Source organism: Balearica regulorum, chromosome 1 (genome assembly GCF_011004875.1).
Source record: "Balearica regulorum gibbericeps isolate bBalReg1 chromosome 1, bBalReg1.pri, whole genome shotgun sequence".
Taxonomy (NCBI): domain Eukaryota; kingdom Metazoa; phylum Chordata; class Aves; order Gruiformes; family Gruidae; genus Balearica; species Balearica regulorum.
Window position 1 is genome coordinate 173,712 of NC_046184.1, and position 24,714 is coordinate 198,425.

Consider the following 24,714-nt stretch of genomic DNA (forward strand, 5'->3'; position numbering starts at 1 on the left):
GTACCCCAGAAATCACATCAGTAATGCTATGGATGTCCAAGGTGACCTAGCTAACAGCACCTGAAACACCAAATCTGTTCACAGATGTGGAAACCTGGGAGCAAGGGGGAAAAATAACTGTGGGTAAGTCCCTTGTTTGGGAGGAGACAAGGGCGGAGAAAGGATGAGGGGAGATGTGTAAGCATGGAAACCGGAGAGAAGGGGGGGGCGGTCAAAGAGCCAGTCACCCATAAGCAAACTGCTGGTTGATTTGCTTGTTTGACTGAGCCCTGCACCTAATCACCACAGTACAGCCTTCTTTCTTTTTGAGAGCGACTCCAAATCCTTTTTGTGTGGCCCCACTCTGTACCCGCTGCGGGGTGGGTCCAGAGGCCTGGCTGCTAGCGATGGCAGAAGGGAACACAGGAGACTGCGACCCAGCAGTTGGAAACGCCGAGTGTCTAGGGCCAGCTACCGGTGGGAGCGCTGTGTGCGTGTGCAATTCACTAGTGAACCTGACGCTGGACCAGCTCCCGAGCAAGAGGAGATACAGATCTGGAAAGTCCCAAGGTCTGTGCCAATTACTGGGTAAGTACCTTGACATCCATCCATGGATTTTAATTGAACTTAATTCCCCTGCTAAATATTTAAGGGATCCATGAACATGCTTGTTGCGGTTTAACCCCCACTGGTAACTAAGCACCACGCAGCCGCTTGCTCACTCCCCCGCCAGTGGGATGGTGAGGAGAATGGAAAAGAAAAAACCTTGTGGTGAGATAAAGACAGTTTAATAGCATAACAAAGGAAGAGAATAACAATAATAATAATAATTATACATATAAAACAAGTGATGCACAAATGCAATTGCTCATCACCTACGGAGGAAAAAAAAACAAAACCCAGGATGCCCAGTCTGTTTCCAAGCAGCGATCCCGCCTCCCAGCTAGCTTCCCCAGTTATATACAGAGCGTGATGTTATATGATACGGAATATCCCTTTGGCCAGTTTGGGTCAGCTGTCCTGGCTGTGTCTCCTCCCAACTTCTTGTGCACCCGCAGCCTACTCGCTGGTGGGGTGGTGTGAGAAACAGAAAAGGCCTTGACTCTGCGTAAGCCCTGCTCAACAATAACAAAAACATCTCTGTATTATCAACACTGTTTCCAGCACAAATCCAAAACATAGCCCCAGACCAGCTACTATGGAGAAAAGTAACTCTATGCCAGCCAAAGCCAGCACAATGCTGTGCTTGCAAATCTAGGGAGCGACGTTAAGCTGAAGGAGGGTAGATTTAGATTAGATATTAGGGGGGAAAAAAAAAAATCTTCCCTGTGAGGGTGGTGAGGCCCTGGCACAGGTTGCCCAGAGAAGCTGTGGCTGCCCCTGGCTCCCTGGCAGTGTTCCAGGCCAGGTTGGATGGGGCTTTGGGCAACCTGGGCTACTGGAGGGTGTCCCTGCCCATGGCAGGGGGTTGGAACTGGATGATCTCTAAGGTCCCTTCCAACCCAAACCATTCTACGGTTCTATGATTTTATGATTCCATGATGTGTGTGTATGTTTCACTACTGAACATCAGTCCTGATCAGCTGGAGAGGAAGACAAGGACTGGGTTGTGCTTTTTGTGTTAAGTAGGTGCTGGTAAAGGTGCTGCTCTGTGTTAATCTGGTTTGCCGTTCATGCCAGTGAAGTATGTGGGCATGTTCTTGAACATGACCTGGCTCTTTGAAACACAAACTAAGTCTCTTGTACCTGCACATGGGAACAGCCGTCGCATCCATTGGACTGAGATGGGAGAAACCTCCTGGGAACGAGAGTCCTCCCAATTCGGTCCCAGCTCTTCTGCAAGGAGAAATTCTCTGGGAGGAACACGGGCTGGATACACCGTGCACAGGGCGCGCGCACGCGCACGCACACACAAGGAGCACGCACAGAGTACCTGCACAAAAATGCTGTGCGTGTGCACACTGCATTCGCGCACAGGGCGCACACCCAGAGTGTGTGCACACCCGTACTCCAAAACACACGTCTTGAACTCGGAGCACAATGCGCAGTGTTCGCATACACACAGAGCGTATGCATATGCATATGCATGCCTGGCCAGCGCGTGCACACGCACACGTGCACACACAGAGCGTGCGCACACACGCAGAAAACATACACAGGCAGAGGCAGTCGTGCACACCCTACAGGATGCATGCATGCGGAATGCACCCACCTCCACACCGCGCACGCATGCACACAGTGTGCACCCACCCACCTGCCCACACGAACGCTCACAGCATAGACCCAGTTGATGCATGCACACGTAGAATGCACCTCGCACGGGTGCACATGCAAACTCACTTGTCCATGCATGCATGTCCATGCATGCATACACATATGTGGGTATACACACATGCACACACACAAAGCGTTTCACCCATACAAACATATAGCCCGTTAACACCCCACATGCTCACGAGCCGCTCACATGGACACAGCCTATCACACCCACCCCTGCCCGTTCCCAGCTGTGCCTGGCCTGCACATGTCTTTCAGCGTGTGCTCCCACACCACTGCAGCAGTCACTCGGGCCTCGCCTTCCACGCCTGGCCGTGTGGACACCGTTCATCCGCGTGCCCTACCTGCTGGCGCCTGTGTAGGTTGGGGCAGTCATGCCATGCCTCGTTCAGTTTCCTGCAGCCGAGTTACCTGCACACGGCGCACATCGTCCCACACCTCCCGCCCTGTTCCTTGTCTGGTCACTGAAACTCTGTCCCCACACCGTGGCCCCCCCCCAGAGCTCAGAGCCCCAGCTGTTGTCCTCTCAGTGTCCTGTCAGATCCCAGAGCCCTGGTTGCTGTGACCAGGCGCTGCCATGCCCTCTGAGCAAAGTGGGCTCCATGAATTATGCAGCAGTTTCGCCTCCTGCTGCAGCACCAGCCTCCTTGCTCTGCCTCTTGGCCCTGAATAATTGATGGCAGTGAGCACAGCAGCAGCAGCAGGGTCGTAAGAGTACATGCACAATAATGCTTTGTGCGCGCACACTGCATTCACGTGCAGGGCACATGTGCACACAGGGTGCATGGAGACATACATGGGGTACAAACAGAAGGTGCAACGCACACCCAGAGTGCCTGCATGCCAGTACTCCAAAACGTGTGTGTGCAATTCAGTAGTGAATTTAGAGTACGATTAGAGGACTGTAATTTAGAAGATGATTAGGATACTGGAATTTAGAAGATGATTAGGGGACTGGAGCATCTCTCGTATGAGGAAAGGCTGAGAGACCTGGGGCTACTTAGTCTGGAAAAGACTGAGAGGGGAATCTCATTAACACTTAGCAATATCTAAAGGGTGGGTGTCAAGAGGACGGGGCCAGACTCTTCTCAGTGGTGCCCAGTGACAGGACAAGGGGCAATGGGCACAAACTGGAACACAGGCAGTTCCATCTCAACATGAGGAAAAACTTATTCACTCTGAAGGTGACCGAGCACTGGGACAGGCTGCCCAGAGAGGTTGTGGAGTCTCCTTCTCTGGAGAGATTCCAAACCTGCCTGAACATGATCCTGTGCAACCTGCTCTAGGTGATCCCACTTTAGCAGGGGAAGTTGGACTAGATGATCTCCAGCAGTCCCTCCCAACCCCTACCCTTCTAAAAAAAAAAACCCAACCAACCAACAAAAAAAACCCTGAAGCTGGACTAGCTCATGAGGAAGAGAGAGACCCTTTCAGTCATGCGGATGGCATTTAGGTGCAGCCCACCTGATTGACCAGCCCCAGGATCCACAGAACTTACAAGAAGGCCAGGCCTGCCAACCACTGGCCACATCCCTACCTCCTGGAGGCATGAAGGACTTGGAGATGCTTGAGCATGCATACCCTGGGCTGCTTCCCACCTAAGCATGTCCCCTCTGCATTAGCTGCACAAGGTAGTGCCTCTGAAGCTGCCAAGACCATCCATCCCATCCTCCTCTTGCTGTGCCATTGGCCCCTGGTGAATGATGGTGCTGCAGCTCCCAGCTCTGTTCCCACCCAGGGGTGCACGGCATGCTTCCAGCTGAGTTGGGATCTCTGGACACTGGGGCATGCCCTTTGCTTCATCTTGATCGTGATTTGAAAGGAGCTGCTCTGGCTCTGGAGATAATGCTGTATCGTGGTGCCTCCTTGAGCAAGTCAGGGTTTCTGTTGAGTCCTCAACTTGAACGTCCAACACAGAGCACACGGTCCACTGATCTGCACTGTTAGTGGGGTTGGTAATCTCCCCAGCCCACAGTTTACTACCCTATCACTCCATTAGTCAGAGGTGTCACTGAGCCAAAGCTGCAGGGTAGCTCTAAGGCTGAGCTTGGCTAGTTGGGGGCAGGGGGTGGTGTCTGGTGGGTTTGGGATAGTGTGGAGCAACTGAAGGGGGGTGGAGCAGCAAAAGCCTAGGAGCAGTGGCAGCAGGAAGGCTTAGGAGTGCAGTTCGGTATGCAGCAGGGCTGCAGGGCAGGATCCCTGCCCTTCCTGATCTGGCTTTCCCCAAACTCCATGCGCTGTTCAAAAAGCACTTTCTGCAGATTGATCTCCTTCAGGACTTGCAGAACCTCTGGCCCTGTGCCGCTTTGCAGCAGATCATAGTTCTCAGCTGGGTCTGACTCCAGGTCAAAGAGCAGTGGGGGCAAGTGAGAGGTTAGTGGGGTCAGCCCATGGCAGGCCTGGTCTGGGGTCGTATCACTGTGAAAGGAACCTGCAAAAGAAAGCCCCAGGTGTAGCTCAGTGTCTTCTCTTTGAGCTTTGAACAGCAAAACCATAGTGGACTTCACAAAGCTGCCCACGCAGAAGAGAGGAGGCAGTACTAACCTTGTGTCAAGTAATGGGCCTTGTACTTCCCAAACCTGACAGCGAAGGGGCCGTGCAGTGGATCAGGGGACGGCGGGTAGAAGAACATCATCTGACGGCGACTCTGTGGGAAGCAGCAGAGCTAAGCTCACCTGTGCAGCCACGAGGCTGAAGAAGAGCCTGGACCAGGACCAGGCAGAGACTCCAGGGAGTCACACAGGAGCCCCAATACTACAGTCAGAACATGGCCAGAGAGGGGGGAGGCTGACGAGCAGCAGCATCCTGTTTGCTCCCTACTCAAAGCCACTGGGGCTCTGTCCATCCACTGCAGCCATGGGGATTTAGCTTGGCAACATGTTGCAGGTGTTAGAGCAGAGCAGCCTGGAGAAGCCCAGAAACTCCATGGCATGACCCAGGCCAGACAAAAGGCCCCCACTCATGGATCCCCCCTGACCTCCAGCTGGTTCTACTCATCAGGCACACAGCTCCAGCCCTACACCCAGCCTTCACGCACAATGCCAGCCGAACCAGCCCGCAGGACTCACCTTCCCTGACCCAAACAGCACTGGACTCAGGTCATAGCCATCCAGGGCAACTTTGGGAAGAGCTGCTCCAGCCAGGGCAGTCAGGGTTGGCAGGATGTCCAGGGTGCTTGCCAGCTCATGCGTCACTCCTGTCACCCACCACAGCAAGGCACAAGGAAAGGTTCAAGCACTTGATCCCACTCCCATCCCTGCCATCCTCACTTCTCCCCCACCCTCTGCTTGTCCTGGGGCAGCCGAGCTGCCATGACACCACTGCCTTGGTTGGCATCACCACGTCAAAGGCACAAGCAGTGCCAAGTCTCACCTGGAGTGATACGGCCTGGCCAATAAGCCACCGCTGGTTCCCGCATGCCACCTTCGTATGTTGTGCCCTTCCCACACTTCAGAAGGCCAGAGCTGCCTCCACGTGCCATACGCATGGTGGAAGGGCTGTGAGAGAGAAGAACCACCTGCCATCAGTTTCACTGGTTCACGCTACCTGATGCTGCCAATGGGGCCACGACAAGAGAGGCATGGTGCCAGCGAGTGACGCTGCCATCCTTCTCAGCCTTGTGAGGCAGAAGACATGGGGCAGGTGAAGAAGCCAAGGTGTGCAAGACACCTAAGTAGGGCACCAGAGACCAATGCCACTCACACACAAAGAGAATCAGGGTATATTCAGGCTGCACGGTCCTGGCCATGAGGAGGGGCGCAGCTCAGTCACAGGAACAAGGAGCAGATCATGCATTGGGTCCACTCCAGAGCAGCGTCTACCTCTTGCCTCACTTCAGGTCACTGGACTCTCACCTGGCAATGCCACGCCACATCCCTTTTGCCCCAGCCAACCAATGCCTCATTCCAGTTCCCCCGTATCATGGCAGCAGAATCTTATCAGTGACAAAGTGCCTCCTGTTGAGCCCACTCACCCATTGTCAGAGGTGAAAAACACCAAGGTCGTGTTTGCAAGACCATTTTCCTGCAATGCCTGCAGCAGCTGTCCCACCGAGCCATCAAACTCCAAGAGTGCATCACCAAACGGCCCACGCCGTGACTGCCCTGCATACTCCTGGCTTGCAAATTGGGGGTAGTGGGTATGCTGGAGAAAGGGCAGAGAAGACTGCTACGCAAACTCCCAGAGCCACATCTGGTTCCCAATTCACCCAGGAACAGTAAGCACCCCAACTAGGACACGGAGCTATGTGACAATACCCATGAGACGAGAGGAGGCTTGTCCCCAAGCTTCAGAAGCGTCTCTCAAAAATGGCACAAAGGAGCTGAGCCCCAGGAGAGGATGAGGAGACTCAGAGTGGGAAGTTTTCCCAGGTGGACTCCTGACCCAGAGAAGCGGGCAAAGCTCCAGAGAGAAGCAGCCCAAGAACATTATCGGAATGGTGCTACCACAAGAGCTGGGTGTGCGAACAGCAACCCCAGGTCATCTAGGAGCAGGTATTGACTGCTCAGCACAGTCCTGGGGCTGCAGGAGCTGAGATGCTTCCCTGCTGTCCCCACAGGACAAAGGCTCCCTTCCCCACCCTTGGGCCCAGAGCAGCCCTCCCTGTCTCCTACATGGGAGGCATAGTAGAGCAGGAAGGGGAGGCCTCGTCGGGCACAGTCAGCAATGAAGTCCCGGGCGAATTTGTTGTAGAGTGGCACCAGATCAGGGAAAGAGATTGGCTGCTGCACGATGCTCTGGTTCCAGAGCAGCGGTACTGGCACTAAGCCTTGGTCGCAAGTCCCAAAACACTTGATGTCGGGTGGGAAGCAGGTGAGATTCTGGCAGGGGCCCTGGAAAGAACAAATAACACTTTGTCTTTCACCCGTGTTGCAGGACAGTGAGGGGCAGGGAGCAAAGAGTCTCACAGCAGCCCACCACCACGTCCTACAGGCACCCTTTGGGCAACCACTCCCAGAAGCCCAGGGGTCTGTGCCTACCCTAGAACTGTCCAAGGACCATGCTGCCCCAGCATCGTTTTCTCCGGGCAGCAATTCAGATGTTTCTTTGTAGCCCAGAAGTTGACCCTCGCTACCTTGACAAAGGACGTATGTCCCCATACACAACTGCCACCCACATTCTGCAAAACTGCCCTATCATATGAGCACCTCAGAGATGGGCTTTCCCCACCAGCACCCATTTCCCCAGCCAGCAGACACCCATACTCATCTGCCCATGCAAGCACTAATCCGGCCTCTGTGCTCTCAAGCAAGCATCATCTTTCAGGCATTCTCCCCAGCCAGCCCCGGGGCACCCTGCAGGGCTTGACAGGCCTCTCACCTGGTCATGGGAGTAGGGCACCCCCAAGAAGTGGTCAAAGCCCTGGTGGATGGGCAGGAAGGAGCCATTAATCCCCAGGCCAAGGTGCCACTTGCCAACCATGGCTGTGGCATAGCCCTCAGCCTTCAGCACCTCTGCAATGGTGACCTCGGACAGCGGCAGGCCCCCCCGCGAGTCTGGGTTGAACACACCGGGATAAACCCCAGAGCGCATCTGGAACCGGCCGGTCAGCAGGGCTGCCCTACAGGTGAGAGTTGAAAGAGAGAGAGGAGACAAGCATCACACTGGACACAGCGCAGGTCATGGTGCTCAAACTCCGCAGACGGTGCCCCATTCCTCAGGACCTGGCAGCCTGGCTCCCCAGTCTCATGGCTGCCGCTGCCACCTCCTCTGTCTGCTGGGACACGCAATCGATCCCCTCACAGAGCAGCTGGACCTTGGCGCCTCCTGAGACATGGCAGGTTTATCAGGCACCCGTTCCTCCCAGCACTGCAGCTCTCCAGCTGGGTGCCCAAGCCCTGCCTCGACGCTTCCTCCATCCCCACCCTGGGGCCCTGCAGCAGTCGCCAGCCAGCGGAGCGGGAGCGGTGGGGAACGTACCGGGACGGGCTGCACACTGGGGAGCTGCTGTAGAAGTTGGTGAACCGCAGCCCTCTGGAAGCCATCCAGTCCAGGTTGGGCGTGGCAGAAGAAGGGTGCCCGTAGCTCCCCAGGTCCCCGAAGCCCAAGTCGTCCGCCAGCAACAGTACGAAGCTAGGGGGGGCGCCGGCCGCTCCGCGCAAGGCCAGCAGCACCAGGGCCCACGGCAGACCTCGGCCCCGCGGCCCCATAGCGCTGCCGCCCGGGGAGGCCCACGGCCCGCCGATACGCGCGCTCAGCACGGGGTACAGCGCTGCCCTCCTGCGGTGCGGTCCGGTCCGGTCCGGTCCGGTCCGGTCCGGTGCGCTCCGAGCCCGGCGCGGCGGCGGCTCCGCAGAACCCGCAGCCCCGTCACGGCACCAGCCGGGCAGGGCAGGCGACTCCCCGACCGGCGCAGCCGAACAGCGCCGCGCCCAGCCGCCGCAGGTGACCACCTGACCGGCGCGGGGAGCCACGTGACCCAGCACAGCCGCGGGGCGTGCCGGGAATTGTGGTCCGCCGCGGGACAGCACCGGACAGGGGCCGCGCCGGGTCGTACCTCGCGGCGGTGTCGGTCCCTCGCAGCCGCCTCCCGGACCGCCGTGCCCGGTGCAGGCGGCCTCCTGGGACCCGGGCCTGCCCCCGGGTGCTGCGGTCGAGGGTGGTTTATTAACAACAGGGGTTTTGCACAGAACCGCCCTCAGCGTTGCCCAGGTTTGGGGGCTGCGGACTCAGCCCGTGTGTCCACCCCTGGTCTCTGGGGCAAATGGCCTCGTGGCCACCAGCACCCCAGCCTGCGCCCGGCTGCACTGGGGCTGACGCCGGGAAACTGCGAGGCTGTCCTGGGAGGAGACGGGCACCTTGGCATGTGGCAGCGAGGGGACATACTGGGTGGCCTGGGGTGGACGTCCCCTGCTTCCCTCCTGTGGCTGGTGCCAGCCACCAGCCCGGCTGGCCCAGGCCCCTGCTCCCGACTTCGCGCCTTCTGGAAGAGCAAATGAAGCTGCTTTTCTCCGGATGCAGGCAGAGAGCGGGGCATTGTTTGCGGCAGACTGGGCCCTGTGGGAGCCTGGGCACTTTTCAAGCAAAGTATGTTTTCATACAGCAATGACAGTTTCACGTTCAGGCTCAAGGACTGCTGGTTGTGCCTGAACACAGGAGCCCATATCCTGCAGATCAATGACTTGTAATGAATGGAGGTTGCGGTGAGGTGGGTGTTGGTCTCTCCCAAGCAATAGGACAAGAGGAAACGGCCTCAAATTGCTCCAGGGGAGGTTTGGGTTGGATATTAGGAAAAAATTCTTCACTGAAAGGGCGGTCAGACATTGGAACAGGCTTCCCAGAGAGGTGGTGGAGTCACCGTCCCTGGAGGTGTTCAAAAAGCATGTAGACATGGCACTTCGGGACGTGGTCTAGTAGACGTGGTGGTGTTGGGTTGATGGTTGGACTTGATCCCGGAGGTCTTTTCCAACCTTAAAGATTAAAAAAAGAAAAAAAAAATCAAGAGTGAGGAAAGAGAGTGGAAAGAGCAACAGCAATTCTCTGGTGGAAGGGAGTGATAAGGAGAATGAGGAGGAAAAGGGGAGGCTCTGCACCCCGGGATGGCTGTACCCTACTGCCGTGTCTGCTTTTGAAAACCGGAGAAAGCTTGGAAGACAGGCACAGAAAGGAACTGAGATCTAATGTCCTGAAGACCTCCATTTGTTCACTTTATCCAAAATGAGAGTAAAGCAAGACCAGAGATGGTGTACAAGCACAGGCACAGTGGTGGTGGTCTAGGATGAACCACAGAGCAGGCAGAGGTGAGGACTTTCAGCCCAAAGACAAAGCAGGGGTAAGGCTTGCTAATGTCCTAGTCTGGATGTTCTCATGTAGATGTACCTGTGGTTTGCATCCAGCCTGTGTGATCAGTCTGATCTGGATTTTTCCTGTTATTACTAGTCAGCATTTCTTACGACCCACCCCAATTTTACAACCACTTTCTAATGTGTCAGTGAACTCTGCTCCCTGTCCTCCATAGTTCAGACTGTCCCCGTAACACCTCCTGGCCTTCCTGTGTGTCTAGTCCCGTGCTTCCTAATGCCCTGGTCCTTGGCACAAGAAGGGTACTAGGGCTGCTGCTGCTGCTGTGCTCACTGCCATCAATTATTCAGGGCCAAGAGGCAGAGCAAGGAGGCTGGTGCTGCAGCAGGAGGCGAAACTGCTGCATAATTCATGGAGCCCACTTTGCTCAGAGGGCATGGCAGCGCCTGGTCACAGCAACCAGGGCTCTGGGATCTGACAGGACACTGAGAGGACAACAGCTGGGGCTCTGAGCTCTGGGGGGGGGCCACGGTGTGGGGACAGAGTTTCAGTGACCAGACAAGGAACAGGGCGGGAGGTGTGGGACGATGTGCGCCGTGTGCAGGTAACTCGGCTGCAGGAAACTGAACGAGGCATGGCATGACTGCCCCAACCTACACAGGCGCCAGCAGGTAGGGCACGCGGATGAACGGTGTCCACACGGCCAGGCGTGGAAGGCGAGGCCCGAGTGACTGCTGCAGTGGTGTGGGAGCACACGCTGAAAGACATGTGCAGGCCAGGCACAGCTGGGAACGGGCAGGGGTGGGTGTGATAGGCTGTGTCCATGTGAGCGGCTCGTGAGCATGTGGGGTGTTAACGGGCTATATGTTTGTATGGGTGAAACGCTTTGTGTGTGTGCATGTGTGTATACCCACATATGTGTATGCATGCATGGACATGCATGCATGGACAAGTGAGTTTGCATGTGCACCCGTGCGAGGTGCATTCTACGTGTGCATGCATCAACTGGGTCTATGCTGTGAGCATTCGTGTGGGCAGGTGGGTGGGTGCACACTGTGTGCATGCGTGCGCGGTGTGGAGGTGGGTGCATTCCGCATGCATGCATCCTGTAGGGTGTGCACGACTGCCTCTGCCTGTGTATGTTTTCTGCGTGTGTGCGCACGCTCTGTGTGTGCACGTGTGTGTGTGCACGCGCTGGCCAGGCATGCATATGCATATGCATACGCTCTGTGTGTATGCGAACACTGCGCATTGTGCTCCGAGTTCAAGACGTGTGTTTTGGAGTACGGGTGTGCACACACTCTGGGTGTGCGCCCTGTGCGCGAATGCAGTGTGCACACGCACAGCATTTTTGTGCAGGTACTCTGTGCGTGCTCCTTGTGTGTGCGTGCGCGTGCGCGCGCCCTGTGCACGGTGTATCCAGCCCGTGTTCCTCCCAGAGAATTTCTCCTTGCAGAAGAGCTGGGACCGAATTGGGAGGACTCTCGTTCCCAGGAGGTTTCTCCCATCTCAGTCCAATGGATGCGACGGCTGTTCCCATGTGCAGGTACAAGAGACTTAGTTTGTGTTTCAAAGAGCCAGGTCACGTTCAAGAACATGCCCACATACTTCACTGGCATGAACGGCAAACCAGATTAACACAGAGCAGCACCTTTACCAGCACCTACTTAACACAAAAAGCACAACCCAGTCCTTGTCTTCCTCTCCAGCTGATCAGGACTGATGTTCAGTAGTGAAACATACACACACATCATGGAATCATAAAATCATAGAACCATAGAATGGTTTGGGTTGGAAGGGACCTTAGAGATAGATCATCCAGTTCCAACCCCCTGCCATGGGCAGGGACACCCTCCAGTAGCCCAGGTTGCCCAAAGCCCCATCCAACCTGGCCTGGAACACTGCCAGGGAGCCAGGGGCAGCCACAGCTTCTCTGGGCAACCTGTGCCAGGGCCTCACCACCCTCACAGGGAAGATTTTTTTTTTCCCCCCTAATATCTAATCTAAATCTACCCTCCTTCAGCTTAACATCGCTCCCTAGATTTGCAAGCACAGCATTGTGCTGGCTTTGGCTGGCATAGAGTTACTTTTCTCCATAGTAGCTGGTCTGGGGCTATGTTTTGGATTTGTGCTGGAAACAGTGTTGATAATACAGAGATGTTTTTGTTATTGTTGAGCAGGGCTTACGCAGAGTCAAGGCCTTTTCTGTTTCTCACACCACCCCACCAGCGAGTAGGCTGCGGGTGCACAAGAAGTTGGGAGGAGACACAGCCAGGACAGCTGACCCAAACTGGCCAAAGGGATATTCCGTATCATATAACATCACGCTCTGTATATAACTGGGGAAGCTAGCCGGGAGGCGGGATCGCTGCTTGGAAACAGACTGGGCATCCTGGGTTTTGTTTTTTTTTCCTCCGTAGGTGATGAGCAATTGCATTTGTGCATCACTTGTTTTATATGTATAATTATTATTATTATTGTTATTCTCTTCCTTTGTTATGCTATTAAACTGTCTTTATCTCACCACAAGGTTTTTTCTTTTCCATTCTCCTCACCATCCCACTGGCGGGGGAGTGAGCAAGCGGCTGCGTGGTGCTTAGTTACCAGTGGGGGTTAAACCGCAACAAGCATGTTCATGGATCCCTTAAATATTTAGCAGGGGAATTAAGTTCAATTAAAATCCATGGATGGATGTCAAGGTACTTACCCAGTAATTGGCACAGACCTTGGGACTTTCCAGGTCTGTATCTCGTCTTGCTCGGGAGCTGGTCCAGCGTCAGGTTCACTAGTGAATTGCACACGCACACAGCGCTCCCACCGGTAGCTGGCCCTAGACACTCGGCGTTTCCAACTGCTGGGTCGCAGTCTCCTGTGTTCCCTTCTGCCATCGCTAGCAGCCAGGCCTCTGGACCCACCCCGCAGCGGGTACAGAGTGGGGCCACACAAAAAGGATTTGGAGTCGCTCTCAAAAAGAAAGAAGGCTGTACTGTGGTGATTAGGTGCAGGGCTCAGTCAAACAAGCAAATCAACCAGCAGTTTGCTTATGGGTGACTGGCTCTTTGACCGCCCCCCCCTTCTCTCCGGTTTCCATGCTTACACATCTCCCCTCATCCTTTCTCCGCCCTTGTCTCCTCCCAAACAAGGGACTTACCCACAGTTATTTTTCCCCCTTGCTCCCAGGTTTCCACATCTGTGAACAGATTTGGTGTTTCAGGTGCTGTTAGCTAGGTCACCTTGGACATCCATAGCATTACTGATGTGATTTCTGGGGTACTGCTGTCCATGCCAGATTCCTCTCCCCAAAATGACCCCAACTCTTCCTTCAATTAGCTGTGAAGTGTGGCCACCTCTCACATCATTCCCCCTTGAGCACTTGCAAAATCTGGCTCTTCCTCATGGCACTGTGACTCCTGTGAGCTCGTCTCTCTGTTTGCTATGGTCAGCAATTGCTCTTGTCATGCTCAGGTGTTTCCCATGCTCTGCTCAGTTAGCTAAGGCTTATGCCAGGCCCTAATCATCAGCTTGTGTGCCCTAAGGCATATCCCCAAAGATGCCTGCAGGTCACCTTGCTTTTTCCTATCCTCTTTCTAGCCTCAATGCGACAGCCTTCTCCATCCCGTGGGGGCTCTGAGCAAGCTCGGCTCTGACCAGGCACGCTTTCAGCCCTTTTGAGTGACTCTTCCCCTTTGTGCTCTACTTGACTGTGGCCGCATTTTGCAGGTGCAGGGCATGGAAGTCCTTGCCTGGCACAGGAGACTGAACTGAAGCAGGGTTAGCTGTGACAGTTGGCAACTTTATTTCAAGCCCTAAGGCAACTTCAGCATTTGGGTGCACTCAGAGGGGCGTGGGCAGGACAGAGCAGGCCTTTGACACTGAGGCTGCCTCTGGCATCAGCAGGCATTGCCCCAGAAGGAAATGGCGTGGTCCACTGCAGCCCGCACTGGATCCTGCTGATCCTGCTGCTCAAGCCTTTTTTCCCCTTAGGACCTGCAGGAGCTCCTGCACCCGAGTAAAGAATTGCCACCAGCTTCTGGAGTGGAAATGGGCAGGGCGGAAACCAGCCTGATTGCGTTGGTGTTGGCCTTGGCCTCTGCAAGGGGGTTGAGGTGAAGACTGGCTGTGGTGTTGGAGGAGCCGTTACTGCTGGGTGCAGTCCCATCTGGACCAGGATCCAGTCATAAAAGTGTTGAGTGGAGGTGTAGACTCCGGGCTGTTTTGCTCTCGCACAGCCTGTCCCCCAGCTGGTCACTCCAACAAGCCAGAAGTAGTCAGCATTGTTATCTTTGCACACAAGAGGCCCACCTGCTGTCACCCTGCAGGGGAGGAGAGAGGATGAAGGTGGGGTTGGGTGGCCATTGTCAGCACTATGGCTGGCTCCTTCTCTCTCACAGCACCTGCCAGAGCTGTATTCACTGTGCAGAAAGGCTCGCCTCAGGTGCTGGAGCCTACAGAACCTTGTCTGGGAGGGGGTCATGGCTTGTAAGGTAGGGCTCTCCCTCATCTCTGCACAGTCATCCTGGATGTGCAGAAGACGGCCGCTGGGACAAGGGGGGCACTGGGCAAGGACCTGCAGATGGGGAAGGGGAGGCGAGCCCCAACAGCGGTGGGGACCCAGAGGTGGGAGGGTGACTTGCCAGGCAAAGCACACGCCAGGGCATGTTTGGGTGGTTGTGACAGGGCTGCCTGTGGTGCTGGAGGTTGACTTGTAGCTCACTCCTACCTGGCAGGTGTCGATGCCACCCCACGGATAGCCAGCACACAAGTTGTGGGTGTGGATGGCCCCTCTGTACCACCGGCTGCTGTTACAGAGGTGGATATCAATGAGGTGGACCTTGGCCTCCTGCAGGATATCAGTTGATACTCCAGCTGTGAGCACAGAAAGGAATTAACACCCAGCAGCTCGTTGCCGGTTCTCCTCCCCTGTCTGGGTGAATCCCTTTGCTAGGTCTTGGCTTTGCATCTTGAAGGCACTGTACCGGTGGTTCCCTTCTGTCTTGCTTTGGGTAATGGGTCAAGCCCACCTCTCTATAGGCATACATCCCCGCAGCCTGACTGCGGCGAAATTGCGCCTCTGCTGTCAGGAAGCCCAACCCACCTCCCCAGCATGCCAAGCTTGCACTCAGGATGCGAGTACTTTTGGGGAACTCACATCTTGCTTTTGTGGAGCCCCAACCACTGACGTAGCAAGTTGTCAGCTCTGACACTCTCAGCGAGGCATCAGGCACACAGGCAAGCTGTATGTAGTCACTGCACTGGATGGGCTGGTCCAATTCCAGCAACGCAATGTCGTTCCTCTGTGTGATATTACTATAGCATTCATGAACCAGTAGCCGCTTAATACCGCGCACTTGGACCTCAGGACCCAGCCGAGTCAACTGTGTGGCACCGATCACCACACGCCACATCGTGACGTACCTGGAAGGCAGATGCAGAGAGGGGTCAGAGGGAGCGGAGCCACGTGCTGCAGCAGCCCAGCAGTTCCCTGCCATCTGCTACAGAAGGGAGAGAGAAAAGCGGCACTACGGAGGGTGTGCGAGTGCCCTAGCATGCCTTAGGCACAAGGAATGTTGAGCTGGAGGCTGCTAGGAAGCCGTGGCACGAGCCCAGCCTTCTCCTGAGCAGCCTCTCAGCTGGGCTCGGGAGTGCCCAGGCACTGGGCGTACTGCAAGGAAACAGGACAGGAGTAACACATGGTGCTGCAGACAGGGCAGCTAGTAGTGTTGTGGGGCTATCCCCGTTCCCTGGTCCTCCTTACCTGGCCTCGATGAAGCAGTGGGCTGCTGTGAGGACCCACTGTGGGCTGATGAGGGACCCTCCGCATACGTGCCCTGTGCCTATTTTCCAGGGATTCTGGATGCTGACGATCCAGGGCCAGGCCCCTGGCTGGGTATCTCTGCCACCCACGACGCGTGACATGCCGTAGTAAGAAGCCACGGGCCGGAGCCCACAGGTCCCTCTGTAACCAGAAACTCATTACTGTCCTGCTCGATGGCTTGCTGCTGTTCAGGCTGAAGGTCAGCCGTCTTCCCTCCCCACGAGGCACTGTATGGACAACAGGGGCAGGGAACCCCATGGGGCACGCGTCTGTCTGCTCGTTTCTGCTTTAGCCCCGTAGATGAGTTGTGCCAGCAGCCTGGGTGCTGGCAAGGAACTGAGGCTCCCACACGGGGTTCGGGAAGGTGTGGCGTGGTCACGGGAACAAGCGGGCACCTGCCAGCGTATCCCATAAGGGTTGCCAAAGCTCCCTCCCAGAGCCTCGGGCCACTTACCCACAGTTGTCCCACATGCCGTGCGCCGGCCAGCAGGCGGCCAGCAGGACGAGGAGGGGGAGCAAAGTCATCGTTGCCAGCAGTACGTGGCAACCACAAGAACCGAGGGCTCGTCACCACCAGTGCAGTAGCTGATGTAGTGCCCACAGTGCTCACGTTGCCGCGGTGCCCTTGGCCCCGGGTCTGATGTCACAGAGCCGCTGGTTCTGGGTGCTGGGGAGGGTTCCAAGCAGGAGGGGAGGCAGAAGCTGTGATCGGACACCCCCGACAGACCCCCGCTGAATGCTCTGCTTGCGGGATGAGGGTGTGCAGGCCCCGTGGCAGGCAGCAACACCTGGGTCCGTGCACTAGCAGGAGAAAACAAAGTGTGGCATTGCAGCTTCTTTGGGAAGTTCATTGCCACCCATCCCTCTGCAGCCATTTGCCACCAGGTGCTTCCCAAAAATCCTGCACCAGAGAGCATAACTACTACAGGCAGTATGCACATGTTTGGGTGTTGTAGAGCAAATCTGGTTACAGTCACAGGCAAGCAGTGATGGTGGTACTAGTGGTACTAGTGCAGTACACTGTACACACTTTATGTATGCTCATGTCTGGGTGCACGCATGCTGGCATGTTGGCCTGTGCAGTGCACTCTGCATGTGCATGCACTCAGTGTCTGGATGCACTCTACATCTATGTACACACAGTGTGGATGCACACTGTACACATGCAGTGTGGTATAGGTGAGCCTGTGAGTGTGCAAACCATACTTATGCATATGGGTGGAATGTGTGCAGCGTGTGTCAACATTTTGTCTGTATGCAGGCAGGCTGTCTGTGCATGCACTTTGTGTGAACGTGTGCATATCTGTGCGTTACTTGGCGTGTTCATGTGTGGTGTGTACGTGCAAGCATGTGTTGGTATGCAGTGTTTGTGTGTAGCCTGTATGTGTGCCTGCACATGTGTTGATGTGCAGCCTGTGTATATGCGTTGGTGTGCATTCTGTGTGTGTGTGTGTTATGTACTGGTGTGCCTGTGTGCATGTGTGTCGGTGTGCGGTCTGTGTGTGGGTGCCTCCGTGTGCAGCCCTGTCCGCCCCCGCCCCTCTGTGCCGTTCCCCGCCACCGCCGCCAGGAGACGCCGCCGCCCGTCGCCGGGGGCCCGGCCTCCCGCAGGCTCGGGACCGGGCCGGGGTCTGTTCTCCCTGGAAGCCCGTGCCCCGGTGGGTCCCGTCTGGCGGGGAGGCGGCACCCGCGGCCGGGCCGGGCGGGGCGGGGTGTCTCTGGTGTGTCGAGCCGCCGGGCTGGGGCCACCCCCGGCGGTCCGGGCGTGTGGAGCTGTGCGCGGAGCCGTCCGGGCGGGGCGGGGCGGGGCGGGGAGCAGCCAAGGCGGGTGGCGATTGCTGGGCTGGCCGCGCCCCGGGGCCCCGAGAGAGGCCGCAGCACTGGCGGGAGCGACGAGGTCCGAGCGGTGGCCCCGGGCTGCCGCTTCGCCGTTTGGCCAGCACCGCGCTCCGGGCCCGCGGACCTGCCGGCAGCTTCCTCGGGCTGCGCAGGACAGGGCTGGGCTGGAGGGGCTGCGGAGGTGCAGGGCAGAGGCACGGGCTGCCTGCAGGAGCTCCCGGCTGACTCTCCCATCTCTTCAGGGCAGCGTGACCGCCGCAGGAGCTCTGGACAGCCCGGGTTCAGTCATCCTGCTTCCCAGGATTTGTGGCTGCTAAAGAGAAGGCAGAGGAGGGATGGGAGAGACCGAGGGAGCTTGCAGTGGGAGGAGGTGGTGGGGACCCTGGGGTTGATGATCTTGGGGTGAGGGTAGCACACCCATTCCATGCATGCAGATGAACAACCCTGGAGCTTGGGTTGTCCCCCGGGGAGCAGTGTTCTTGCATCTCCCTTGTCTTCCAGCCTCTGAGGCTGGGAGCCGGGCCCTGCAGCTAGAGCAGGGCTGTGCTGAGGTTGCTGCTGCTTCCCTGCAGAGCTCTTTGACCCGCTGCCTGTGCCTCCCTCTGTACAAAGCTGCCTCTGAGCCAGCTCTGTGCTGCTCCTGTAGTAGCTGGGTCTCACCCATGCTGCTGATGGCACAGGTGGCATTTCCAGGATGCCACAGAGGGGAAGGAAGCATTCCCCTGAGGCTGTCTGGTGCCAAGGGCTGAGAAGGGCTTAGACTCGGAGGGGGGGGAAGCTCACCCTGGAGTTCAAGTGCCGCAAACAAGGACAAGGGGCTGCAGGGCAGAGCTGCGGGGCACAGGGTGAGTGTGGGCATCCACAGGGTGGCTGCAGGGCAGCTGCTCCACCAAGGGCAGGTTCTGGAGCCCTCTCCACCCCAAGCAGTGGCATCTGTGTGGCACTGTTGTGAAGCTGAGTGCAGCTCCATGGAGGGACGCTTTTCTCAAGCGAGCACTACCAAATTTCTTGCATAGCAGCCTGGTCTCTGTGCTTGCAGCAGCCTGTCACTAGGGGTCTTTTGCTGGTGGGGCAGAGCAGCAAGGAGAGGATGCTGTGGGGTAGTGGATGGGATGCAGGGGTGTTTGTAGGCTGGGGTAATGTTCAAGGTGCTACAACTACCAGAGGGATCAGTGCTGTAAAATGGGGTCCCAGGGACATTGCCTAGCTCTGGGTGTTTGGAGAGCTCGTGTGTGTTGTCTTGGTGTGCTGGTTACACAGAGCACTGCAACAACCCAGTGACGGTAGGCAAGAGGTAGAAGCAAACAAAGGTCTCTGTCCCCGTGGGGCCAGGCCCTGGAGATAAGTGTGAGGCTTAGGTTGTCCCTAGGAGAGGGACCAATGTGCACATGCAGCTGTAGCCTGGCATGCAGGACCAGGGCATGTGGACAATGGCTCCTTGAGCAGCAGGGATGCAGGATTGCACCAGAGAAGAGCAGGCATGGAGGGGCTATCGGCAAGGGACGCAGAAAGGGGGATGAAGTGCAGGAGAGACTCTGTCTCCCTTCCAGGGGAAGGGTCAGAGTCACTGCTGCTTCCTGACGTGAGAAGACCTTCCCCTTCCCAGACCAAGGCCCTGCCATCCCACTCTGAGGAGATACAGCAGAGGATTGCCCCCAACAGAAGGCCTTGGTGTTCCTGGGCTGGGGGTGGTTCTGGGCAGATATGCTGCATCTTCCAGGTGGCAGATGGATCTGGGATGTCCCTCTGCAGCCCAGTACTACGCCTCACATGCCAGCTGGAGTCTCCTGACGGGCTCTCTCCGATCCTGTTCCTGACATTATTTTCCATAGGCCATGCCTGCTTCTTTCCATCTGCATGCTTAGGTTGTAGGCTGCATGCCAGGGGATGGCAGAGATGGTCTGTGTGGTGGAGGATGCTGCATGGGCGTGTGAGACACCAGGAGTCAGGGAGTGGCTGGCTGAGCTTGTGCAAGAAGGAAATGCTGGCCAAGTGTGCTGTGAGGAACTGTCACAGAATCACAAAGTGTTTGAGGTTGGAACAGACCTCTGAAGGTCATCTGGTCCAATCCCCTGCTCAAGCAGGGTCAGCTACAACAGGTTGCCCAGGACCATGACCAGTGAGATTTCGAATTATCTCCAAGGATGGAGACTCCACAGCCTCTCTGGGAAACCCATTCCAGTGCTCAGTCACCCTCACAGTATCTAAAGTGTTTTCTTGTGTTCAGGTGGCATTTCATATTTTTTAATTTGTGCCCATTGCCTCTTGTCCTGTCACTGAACAGCGCTGAGAAGAATCTGGCTCCCTCTTCATTTGCTTCTATCAGATATCAACACACATTGATGAAACCCCCCCCCGAGCCTTCTCTTCTGTAGGCTAAACAGTCCCAGCTCTCTCAGCCTTTCCTCATATGAGGGGTTGTTCCAGTCACTTAATCATCAGAATGGCCGTTTGGTGGACTCTCTCCAGTATGTCCATGTCTTCCTTGTACAGGGAAGCCTAGAACTGGACACAGCACTCCAGATGTGGTTTCACCAGTGCTGAGTAGAGAGCAAGGGTCACCTCCCTCGTGACAACACCCCTAACACAGGCCAGGATCCTGTTGGCTTGCTTTGCCACAAGGGCACATTGCTTGCATATGGTGAACTTGGTGTCAACCAGAACCCCCAGGTGTCCTTCTTGGTGGAGCTGCCTTCTGGCCAGAGAACACACAGCATATACTGGTGCTATCAGGTTACTCTTCCCCAGGTGCAGGACTTTGCATTCCCTGGGTTGAACTTCATGAGATTCCAGATTTCTCCTCTCTGTATGGCAGCACACCCATCTGGTGTATCAGCCACTCCTCCCAGTTTTAAGTCATCCACAAACTTGCTGATGATATGCTCTGCCCCATCATGCAAGTTATTAATGAAGATGTTATTAATGAAGATGTTGAACAATATGGGCCCCAGTATTGACCTCTGGGCTACTCCACTAGTGACTGGCCTCCTCCATCTGGACTTTGTACCACTAGTCACAACCCTCTGGACCTGGCCATTCAGCAAATTTTCAGTCCACCTCACTGTTTGCTTACATAATGCTTATCCTCACTTGCCTGTGAGGATGTTACAGGAGACGTTATGAAAAGCATTACTAAAGTTGAGGTAAACAACATCATAGAATCGTTTAGGTTGGAGAAGACCTTTAAGATCATCAAGTTCAACTGTTAACCGAGCACTGCCAAGTCCACTGCTAAACCATGTCCCTAAGCACCACATCTACATGTCTTTAAATACCTCCAGGGATGGTGATTCAACCACCTCCTTGGGCAGCCTGTTCCAATGCTTGACAACCTCCTTTCAGGTAGTTGTAGAGAGCGATAAGGTCTCCCCTCAGCCTCCTTTTCTCTGGGCTAAACAACCACAGTTCCCTCAGCCACTCCTCATCAGACTTAGTCTCTAGACCCTTCACCAGCTTTGTTGCCCTTCTCTGGACATGCTCCAGCACCTCAGTGTCTTTCGGGTAATGAGGGGCCCAAAACCGAACACCGTACTCGAGGTGCAGCCTCACCAGTGCTGAGTACAGGGGGATGATCACTGCCCTAGTCCTGCTAGCCACAGTATTTCTGATACAAGCCAAGATACTGTTGGCCTTCTTGGCCACCTGGGCATGCTGCTGGCTCATATTCAGCTGGCTGTCGACCAACCCCCCCCCCAAGGTCCTTTTCTGCTGGGCAGCTTTCCAGCCACTCTTCCCCAAGTCTGTAGCACTGCTTGGGGTTGTTGTGACCCAAGTGCAGGACCCAGCACTGAGCCTTGTTGAACCTCATACAGTAGTTGGCCTCGGCCCATTGATCCAGCCTGTCCAGATCCCTCTGTAGAGCCTTCTTACCCTCAAGCAGATCAACACTCCCGCCCAACTTGGTCTTGTCTGCAAACTTACTGAGGGTGGGTGCACTTGATCCCCTTGTCCAGACCATGGATAAAGATATTAAAGAGAACTGGCCCCAGTACTGAGCCCTGGGGAACACCTCTTGTGACTGGCTGCCAACTGGATTTAACTCCATTCCCCACAACTCTTTGGGCCTGGCCATCCAGACAGTTTTTTACCCAGTGAAGCATACACCCATCCAAGCCATGAGCAGCTAGCTTCTCCTAAACAGGCCAAAGTCTGCCCTCTGGAAGTCCAAGGCAGCAGTTCTGCTGCTCCCCCTCCTTACTTCTCCGAGAATAAAAAACTCTGTCATTTCATGATCGCTGTGCCCAAGATGGCCTCCACCCATCACATCACCCACAAGTCCTTCTCTGTTCACAAACAACAGGTCCACTGGGGTGCCTTCCCTAGTTGGCTCACTCACCAACTGTGTCAAGAAGTTATCATCTTCCACATGCTCCAGGAACCTCCTAGACTGTTTGCTCTTTGCTGTATTGTATTCCCAGCAGAAGTCTGGTAAGTTGAAGTCCCCCACAAGAACAAGGGCTAGCAGTGGTGAGACTTCTCCCAGATGCTTATAGAATATTTTATCTGCCTCTTCATCCTGGTTGGATGGTCTATAACAGACTCCCACCAAGATATCTACCTTGTTGGCCTTCCTCCTGATTCTTACCCATAAACACTCAGCGCTATCATCACCATCATTAAGCTCTAGACAATCAAAACACTTCCTTAACATGGCTACATCGCTGCCTCTCCTTCCTTGACTATCTGTCCGGAAGAGTTTGTAGCCATTCACTGCAGCACTCCAGTTGTGAGAGTCATCCCACCATGTTTCCATGATGGAAATTATATCATGGTTTTCTTGCTGCACAATGGCTTCCAGCTCCTCCTGTTAGTTGCCCATGCTGCATCCATTGGTGTAGATGCGCTTCAGTTGGGCTATTGATCCCGCCACCTTTTTGGGGGGAGAAGCCCTAATTCATATGTGACCATTCTCAGGCACTTTTGTGGTTTCTAACACATCAATAACCCTTGCGTCTTTGCTGCTGCATGGATCTCCAGCCCCTACCTCCACTGAGATGGCGGACTGAAGGACCTCACTAGCACAGTGTCAAACATTAGTCTGCCTCCCCCAGGCTTATCTGCTGCTCCCCAGCTTATCCACTGCTCCCCCCTCATCCTCCAAGCCAGTCATCTTATTCTACTAGGCTGTCAGGCTGGTTAAGCACAATTTCCCCTTTTTAAACCCACACTGTCTCATCCTGCCCCGCCACCTGGCACCCACCCCTGCCATCTGCACCCATTTCATGCCTGAGTTTGTGCACAAACTGTGTCAGGGGAGCCGGTGCCTGCCACAGCTGACAAGCAGGGTGCAGCTGGCTGTGGTTATCTTGGGCTGCAGAGCGATGTGGGGATGGCTATGATCGGGTGAAGGGCTCTGCTGCCATGTGTGCGTGGCCTGGTGCAGACCATGCTGTGTGGAGGCAGCCTGAGCCCTGTATGGCTGTGTAGCAGCCTGCCCAGACCCTGCTCAGACTCTGCCCAGACCCTGCTAGGCTGGGCTGTCTTCAGCACTGCTGGGTGGTGTCCAAAGGGCAAGCCTGGGCAGAGAGGAAGACCAGGGCGCTGGAACTGTGGAGGGGCCTGGGGCTGGCTGCAACATGGGAATGGGGTGATGCCTCTTGCTGCTGGAACTTGGAGAAGGATCTGGTGTCTTGCCTGCCTAGAGCCAGGGCTGTGGTGGGTGCATTTACTCCCTGCAGGGGTGGGGGTTCTTTCCTCAAAGAAAGGTTCTTTCCTCAAAGCTTTCACAGAGCACTCCTGCCCTCCTCCATAAGCACACACTGATGGATGCAGCCTTTGGTACCCCTAGTGTCTCGGTAGGTCTCCCAGGAGAAGCTGAACGCCCACTTTGCTCCACAAAACCAGTGCCTGGGTCATCATCTCACCCACACAGCAGCCTGAAAATGAAAGGTTAAAGTGAAATGAGCTTACTGTGGTTCTGTCTGAGCATGAGAGAAAGCTCCTCTCCTGGCCTGAGCCAATCCGTGTGTCTCAGCCTCAAGCTGTGTCTGGACGCTGCCCACAGAGTGTCCTGGTGCCTTGGGGTCTTGTGCCCCTGTGGCAAGCCTTCCTGTCTTACCTTCCCATGCAGAGCTGGCTAGCTGCTCCCATTTCCCCATCTTCACGCTTGCACTCACCTCCCCAGCCCAGAGAGCACGTGGACAGCATAGGGCCTCACTTTGCTGCCTCATCCCATCTCACTGCACACACTGTGCCTGTGCCGCTGCTGTAGATGAGAGAGAGCACACCGCCCGGCACTGCGGGACTGTCAGGGTGGTGCCCAGAACTAGGCATTAGGCTGTCCAGGCTTTGGGTGCAAGTTTCTCCCCGGACGTTCAGAGACTTCCTAGGTTGTGCAGATGCTGACCTACACATGCAAGTGTTTTGTGTTTGCATGGGAAGGTTTTGGTAGCAGGCCATGTAGTCTGAGGGGATGGCACAAGACAGAGCATGGCAGGGACTGGCTCACAGCAGGCCACCCAGGCTGTCACGGCTCTTGCAGCCTTGCTCAGAATTGCTTCCTCTGCTGTTCATCCAGCTGTGGGCTAAGAAGCTGAGGTGCTACCGGTCCTGTGGCACTGTGGCTGGGTCTGGCCAGATGCGGTGATGGGGAGGCTGAGGCTGGCTGCCATTGGGCTTGCTTGGCTTGCGGACCAGGGCCCCCAAGAGCCTCTTGGAGCATCTGTTCATCTGTCCTGTGCTTGGACTGTGACTTGTCACCGAGCAGGGCTGTGGCTGGCCTGCCTGCCAGCTCACAGGGAAGCAGGTGATATTTCTTCTGCCCTAGGTGCTGCAGCATCAGCCCTGCCCCACCACCCTCTGAGCTGCCTTAAGGAAGGTGACAGGCACTTGTCCCTGCATGGTCCTTGCTATCAGGGAAGTGAGTGGCAGAAGGGGCCAAGGAAGCTCAGCCATGGGCATCAGCTATACTCCTAGAGAGCTGCGCCACAGCAGAGAGCACCCAGGTGCCCTTCCCTTCCCTGGACCACAGGATAGGACAGGATTAGCTGGTCACCTTCCATAGGCACCTCCCATTCCCTGAGGCCTGCCCCCCTTTCCCCTGGAAACTCACAGCACTGAAGACA

General features: G+C 55.8%; 2 protein-coding genes and 1 pseudogene across 2 annotated transcripts in view; 1 reads left to right on the forward strand and 2 right to left on the reverse strand.

Moving 5' to 3' along the window:
- LOC142600280 (rab-like protein 2A) overlaps nucleotides 1-13,758 on the forward strand; it is a 30,093-nt gene extending 16,335 nt beyond the window's left edge. The window contains exon 8 of the mRNA XM_075743209.1: nucleotides 13,588-13,758. Within this exon, the coding sequence (XP_075599324.1) occupies nucleotides 13,588-13,668 (81 nt within the window). The 3' untranslated portion in view covers nucleotides 13,669-13,758. The remainder of the gene's footprint in view (nucleotides 1-13,587) is intronic.
- Nucleotides 749-8,662, reverse strand: ARSA (arylsulfatase A). Its single transcript, XM_075742826.1, has 9 exons — nucleotides 8,176-8,662; nucleotides 7,576-7,816; nucleotides 6,870-7,088; nucleotides 6,230-6,399; nucleotides 5,629-5,753; nucleotides 5,325-5,452; nucleotides 4,801-4,903; nucleotides 2,975-4,687; nucleotides 749-1,912 (listed from the first exon to the last, which is right to left on the reverse strand). Exons 1-8 carry the CDS (start codon nucleotides 8,403-8,405, stop codon nucleotides 4,386-4,388), a joined length of 1,518 nt encoding a protein of 505 aa, XP_075598941.1. The 5' UTR covers nucleotides 8,406-8,662; the 3' UTR covers nucleotides 749-1,912; nucleotides 2,975-4,385.
- A 201-nt stretch (nucleotides 13,759-13,959) lies between the features above and the next one.
- LOC142600024 (acrosin-like) lies at nucleotides 13,960-16,351 on the reverse strand (annotated as a pseudogene).
- Between the last annotated feature and the right edge of the window lie 8,363 nt (nucleotides 16,352-24,714).

Coding starts and splice junctions, on each gene's coding strand:
- ARSA (XM_075742826.1), bottom strand. CDS start 8,405: ATGGGGCCGCGGGGCCGAGGTCTGCCGTGGGCCCTGGTGCTGCTGGCC. Junction 7,089..7,575: donor TGCCCTACTCCCATGACCAG/GTGAGAGGCCTG, acceptor TGTTCTTTCCAG/GGCCCCTGCCAGAATCTCAC. Junction 5,453..5,628: donor GCCAGGCCGTATCACTCCAG/GTGAGACTTGGC, acceptor GGTGGGTGACAG/GAGTGACGCATGAGCTGGCA.